This window comes from Mesitornis unicolor, unplaced genomic scaffold, assembly GCF_000695765.1.
Source record: "Mesitornis unicolor isolate BGI_N332 unplaced genomic scaffold, ASM69576v1 scaffold32424, whole genome shotgun sequence".
NCBI lineage: Eukaryota > Metazoa > Chordata > Aves > Mesitornithiformes > Mesitornithidae > Mesitornis > Mesitornis unicolor.
The window spans coordinates 276-6,607 of NW_010179934.1; the positions used below are offsets into that span (position 1 = coordinate 276).

A 6,332-nucleotide genomic window follows, 5' to 3' on the forward strand; every position below is an offset into this window, starting at 1 on the left:
GTGGGTCACTAGTTATAGCTGGGAGGGACAAGTGCTGCTTCAAAGGGAACTGCAGAGGTAAATGGGGGATTTAGGGCCAGGAAGAAGATGTTGAGAGGCCAGAATTGCTAAGAAGAAAGAAGAGACTAGGAGAAAGGATGGACATCCTAAAGGAGGAGAGAGAGGAAGAGGATGAAGAAACATAAGTGGGGGAAGTGCATTGGAAGCATATGAGGAAAGACAAGGAAGAAAAACAGGGAGAACAGAGGGTCAGAGCAAAGGAGACCTCCAGAATTTAACAGTTACAGCTGTTGGTAGGCAACCCTGTGCCTTGACAGAGGCATTGCTTCCTATATGTGAGAAGGGATTAGTGTGGGCCTGCTAGATTCTGTATGCCTTGTGTTTCAGTGCGGAGCTGCAGAAGTCGCTGCCTGGCCAGCCCACCATCGGTGATATTGTCCAAAAAAGAGTGTCGGAAAGAGAACCTGAAGTATAAGATGGTGGCGCTGCGCTGTGCGGCCGGAGTGCTGCAGGCAACAAAGGAAGACCGGTTCCAGGAGCTGGCAGATATCGTCTTTCCTATGATAAAGAAGGTGACAGTTCAACTTCTTGAGTTTGTCCTTTCAAAACAAAACACCCAAGTGGTAGCAGTCCAGCTGATGCTTACATACACACCAGGCTTCTGCCCAGAAAGCTCCTGATGTGAGGATTACCACACACAGACAGATCTTGGTGGGGCTGAATACCAGACTGGGTGAGCCCTGGGGGAGGTTATGCCCATGCTGCCCAAATTCTGAAGTAGCCCAGCTGTTGCCTAGGCATAGTCCTTCCTGTGGTGTCTAGCACTGCTTTGATACAGCATTAAAAGTTAATTCCTTGCTGTTTTACAGGCAGCAAGAGACTCCTAGGAAGTTGTGTAGAGTGCTTCCATTTAGTATCTGCAGTGCTTCACAGCTCTGCCAGTGAGACTTGTGTAGCACAGGGAGGTGTTAAATGCAAGGCTGTGGAGCCTGCTGTGCACCAGAACTGCCAGTGGCCGAGGGGGCCTGTGCTCCAACTGTATGGAGTCACTGCCTGGGTACAAGGACTGGTGTGCACAAACAGCAAGGGAAGACTGAATTGTGCTGAAGTGTGTGGCTAGCCTGCCTTCATCCCTCTGTCGATCATACCTTCCCCTATGGCTCCACAGAACTCTCTTGAGAGCATGGGCACGGGTTTACCAAAGCATGATGAAGAGGACGAAGACATGAGGGAGAAAGAGGCGCAGATGGAGTCCCTGCTCTGTGCCTTCGAGACCCTGGGCAAAGCCTGGCCGAGGAGCCCGGAGACACAGCGTAAGTCAGCTAATGGTGTGCAGAACAAACTTTCTTGGCTCAAACTGTCTCCCCTTAAAACAAAAAGGGGGAGAAGGGAAGGATCTGGACATCATGTAGGGAGTGGGGAGGCTTTAGAGGAGATGCAGGATCTTGATGTCTGCAGCTTGCAAGTTCTTCAGTGAGAAAGCTGCCCCAAGAGCTTTCTCAGAGTTGCCCATCTTTGGGGAAATTCCTTTCCTGTTGTCTGAAGTTCACTTCACCAAACTGTTCTGAGTTTGTGGAGACATACAGGTGGCTTGCCTAATCAAAAGCAGCCTAATTCTGCTGCTCACATTTACATTTGCCTCAAAGCAGTTATGTGGCGGAGGAACTGGGTATACCTTGGGGGAAAAAAAAATTAAACCCAGGTTGCTTTTATTAACATGCCAGAATGTGTAGTGCAGCTGTTTATCTTCCAGTGCTTGTTAATGAGAATGTTGTATGTGGTGAAGGTCTTCAGGATCACTTGGTCATATGCAGTGACTTGCTTGATGTTGCTTGGAGAGGAGCAGAAGGAACACCTGGGAAGCGGAGCAGGAAGTGTTTTCTTCTGCCTTTCCCCATGGTAATACAATGACATCCTGATTTTTCTGTAGGTTGCTATCGCCAAGAGTTTTGCAAGTTAATGTCTGACCGCCTGAAACTCAGCACATGGAAAGTGCAGCTTGGAGTGCTACAAGCTATGAATGCCTACTTTCAAGGGTAATTCTTCCTGCAGTCCACTTTGATGATGATGCTTTTCTTTGTTGCTTCGGACTGTTTAATGAAACTGAGTATGACGCTGGATTCTCGGAGGAAGTCGAGCAGACTTCTGTCCCAATGATGCAGGTTTTCTGACTGTTTTTGCATTTGACAGGCTAATGCTGTTTGATGAGGAGCACTCAGACCCTGTGGCTTTGACAGAAATACTGCTGGAAACCTGTTCATCTGTCACCCATTCTTTAGGTAAATAGACTTTGCCCAGTTTGTGGTCGATGATGAATCAATCACTTGTTAATACATTCCTCCTCTGGGGGTTGGCTTGTAGAGGAAGTGCAGAATAAGCATAAGCCTAGGTGATGGCACAGGGGTTGGACTGGATGATCTTTCAAGGTCCCTTCCAACTCAGGATTCTGTGGTTACAAGAGAACACTTTGCCCTTCCTTGCACTGTGCTGATTCTGATGTTGCAGTAGCTGTTCAAGACAGTACTATGCAGGGTGCTGTGCACAATTCCTCTGGTGCAAGGCAGCTTTGAAAGGGAAGGGAAAGGCAGACAGCAGACTGCACTTCTCCAGACTACAAATCAGAAACAATAATTTTCTTCATACAGATGGATCCCACCTAATGAAGCTGTTACTGATTCAATGAGACCCAAGTTTTTTCTCCTCCACAGTTCAGACTTCTTGGATACCTATGCGTTGTAGAGACCCAAAATTTTCTCAGAGAGCCAGTGCGTGAAGCTCCAAGGCTTTGAGGCAGTTTGTGCTGTCACTGAGTAGAGTGCCCATGAGGACATAAGTGCTACCTGTGTAATGCTGACAGGCATGAGGCTGTTGATTGCTTTGGTAGTATGCCCACTTGTCCTGTGACTCTAACAGTGCACCAAGTCTCACACCTGCATGTGGCTCCTGTTTCTGGTATGGCTAAAAGCAGCACCTGCTTTAGAGCTAGCTACCAATCCAGAGACTCCTTTGGGGAAAGTTTAACTATTGTTCTTCCTGTAATGAGACATTAACAGGACTTTAGCACAGGAGACCAATAACTTTCTCTGAGAAGCTTGTGCTTGATGGCATAGAGTTTGTGTACCCTCCCTTAATGCTACTTGTTAAAATTTGGTTAATAGCCATTACAGCTCACCAAAAGAACAGTCAGTTATGCACAGAAATTGTCTGTGTCTGGAGACCAAAGTGGTGACTGCTCATTGTACAGTTAGTGTGCCTTTGGCTCTCAATGTGGTCATGGATTTTTTTGGTTTTTTAATCCCTTAGAAAACAAAAGCTACACGTCCATAAGAACAGAAGCTTTGTCTGTGATACAGCTGTTGCTCACCAAATTGCAAGGTGAGACTTTTGGCTTGCCACCTGGAAGAACCGTGTTTGGTAAGGAAGGCACCTGGCTCTGAGGCCTAGAGTTCTGGAGAAATGGCATCACCTTCTGCTTGCAGCACTGGGTGATTTCAGGGATGGGACTGCACTTGGAGGTCTGTACTTGGTAGCTTGGCAGACATGGGAAGGGCTTGAAGGAACTGTGGATAAAGGTCTAAAGTACTGCTCCTTGGGTGGGGAAAATGTCCAGCAAGGAGGGTCCCAGAGAGCTCACAGGACTGAGTGTATAGTTTTGCATTATCCGTAAGCTCCTATTTGTGGCAAAGAGGAATTTTTACCTTTTTACTGCCAGATTTAGTTCCTCATTGTTAAATTAGGATTTAAGCCTTGCAGTATTTACTTCAGAGCACTCTACTTAGATCTCAAGGTCATACATGTCTGCAGTTCTGTAGCAAGTGTTTCCTTTGAATTTCTGTTATGCACTTTGTGTTACCTTTATCCTAGCAAAAATCTCCTTGCATTACATGAAGCAGTTGTGAAGTGGGAAGTATTTGGTTGTTCAGGCCCTTTTTTCACAGGCTTAGACAATCAAGCCTAGCCTAAACAGGCATGACTCCCGGTGCAGGAGCTGGCACATGCACCCGAGTGCCCAGCTGAATTGCCTCCTCCTGGAACAACAGTACAGAGCAATTAAATGTTGAAGCAGTGACTCTTTCAGCCTGTCTAGGGGTGGAGATGGCCTTTTGGGGTTTGTTTGTTTTTTTTTTTTGCATTCTGGTATTCATATACAGTGTCTGTCTGTCGTTATCTACACAGAAACTCAGCAGTGGGAAAGCCTGACAACAGAAAGCAGAGAGCACCTCATTCGTTCCTTGGCTACGATGGCATCAGATAGCAGACCTGAGCTACAAGAGAAGGCATTTCTATTGAAGAAAACACTTGAAAATCTTGACTAAGTTGTAAAACACAAACTACAAAGTGCCATGTAAAACAAAAACAAAAAAGTGCAGTGGTCTGAAAATCAAGTGGGAAAATGAAGATTACTCTGTAGCATGCATCATTCCTGGCCAAAATAAAAAAATGCCTTAAATTCTTTTCCCTGTTAATGTTATTTTTTACTCTTTTAAGCTTATGGTTAGTTGTTTTATCAGTAAATACCTCTAACAGTCTGCCCTAAAATGTTTATAAGTGTGCAACATAAAAAATGTTGAGGGTAAGATGATTTTTTTTTCCTTTAAATCGGCAAAAGAATGTTATTCAGATCCCCTTTGACCTTCAAAGGAATTGTCGAAGAAACACCAGCACAGGAAGTGAAAAGCATATTTGATTTTTCACTTATGTCATGTGTGGAGATCTGTTACCTCGTGTCTAAACAGTAAATCTTCCAGACTCTGCAGTAGAGCTAGTGTTTGTTATCTATGAAGAATGAAATGCTTCCCCTGGTGAAGCCTATGTTAAACTCCTGTGGCTTCCCAGGGGCAGGATTTCACCTGACACCCACCTCTGCTTCTCCTGCTTGCTCCTCCCTTGCAGCTGTTGTCTGTGAGTTACGAAAGGCAGAGTACTGTTAACTTCGCTCCTTCCTCCTCTGACCTCAGCATGGATTGACCAAGACTATGCCTTCTCCAGCTAGCAACTTTGGCCTCCCAAACTTTAAATAAGAACCTTTTTTTTCTCAAAGGATGCACAAGAGAGCACTTTACTGAGCTGTGTGGGACAAAGTTGGGCCTAGTTGCTGCCCAGGTGGAACACTGCTCTTCTTAAAATTGTTTTGCATGGACACTCCTCAGCTGCAGGAAAAAAAATACGAAAACAATCTTTTCTAGATGTTTTTGAACAGTGTTCAAAGTTTGCAATGACGCGTTTTTTTTAATAGTGCTAATGTTTTATTCCTTTCCTGTTTGTTACCCTGTTGTTGCTTTGGAAACCTGTAATGATTTAGACTTGTCAATATTTGTAAGAAACTGAATCACCTGTAATTTCTCAACAGCACAAGTCATGCTGGTTTTTAGCAAATAATACTTCTTAATGTGCACTTAAGAAAGATTCTATCTGCATTAATGTGAGTAAAATTACTATATGATGATGGTGCCATGCTGCCTGTCTCCTGGATTTTGCCCTCCTCAGATAAGACAAACCTGACTATAGCAACAGACTTTTAATAGGGTAAAGTTAGCACTGCACCATAATCTGACCAGTATGTGTACAGCTTTTTGGGGATAAAAGCTTTGCTGATGGTGAAATAAAATCATTAGTGTGGGCAATATCATGTCCATGGCTTCCAGTGTAGGAAGACTTGTTTTTCTTGCAGCTCCTTTCAGATTTAACTTGTCACATAGAGGATTGCTCAGATAACGGCCCATTTCCTCCATGTCCATCTGTTCAGAATCAGGTATGCAGTACCTACTTTTCCCTCAGGTGCCATTTCCCATGCAGTGTTTTTTGGTACTGTAACAATCTTCTTGTCTGAGTTGCTCTCTACGGGAAAGGAGGAATTTCCTTTGTGCACACCTGGTAAGAAAATGTCAGCAAGAAATGGGCAGAGCTGTCCCACTCTGGCTCTCGTGTAGCAGAAACCTCAGCGAGCACTATTGCATTGTACACTAGAACTGGTCAGTGGGCAACTCCTTGGTGCTGGTAGCTGGTGCTATAACGTTTTGATTTACACCTTGTTGCAGGGAGCTGCTCTTTGTTTACGTGTAGTTTCAACTATGGAGCACAGTGTACATTTTAAAATTTTACTTTTACTGGGCAAATCACTTTGCAGTATCTTTAAAAACTTGCTTACCATGACATGTAGTGTCATGAGTGCTTTTCTTTTTTTATTAGATGAATATTACCAGTGATGTTTTGCTGTAGCAGTTCAGTGTCTGACTTGGGGTTTTTCTGTATTGGTGAGTGACAGTAATGGAAAAGCAAGAGCCTCCGTGTCTCTGGTAACTTGAGTTTTCACTGTGGACTGGAGTATTCAG

The 6,332-nt window shown here is 44.5% G+C and overlaps 1 protein-coding gene across 1 annotated transcript; it reads left to right on the top strand.

Moving 5' to 3' along the window:
• Positions 1-387: 387 nt before the first annotated feature.
• On the top strand, positions 388-4,316 carry LOC104539430 (proteasome-associated protein ECM29 homolog; the record flags this gene model as incomplete). The annotated part of the gene is made up of 6 exons (XM_010182949.1): positions 388-572; positions 1,169-1,313; positions 1,931-2,036; positions 2,191-2,279; positions 3,304-3,375; positions 4,177-4,316. Coding segments are annotated over 6 exons (737 nt in total), but the record flags the coding sequence as incomplete, so codon positions are not given.
• Positions 4,317-6,332: the final 2,016 nt, after the last annotated feature.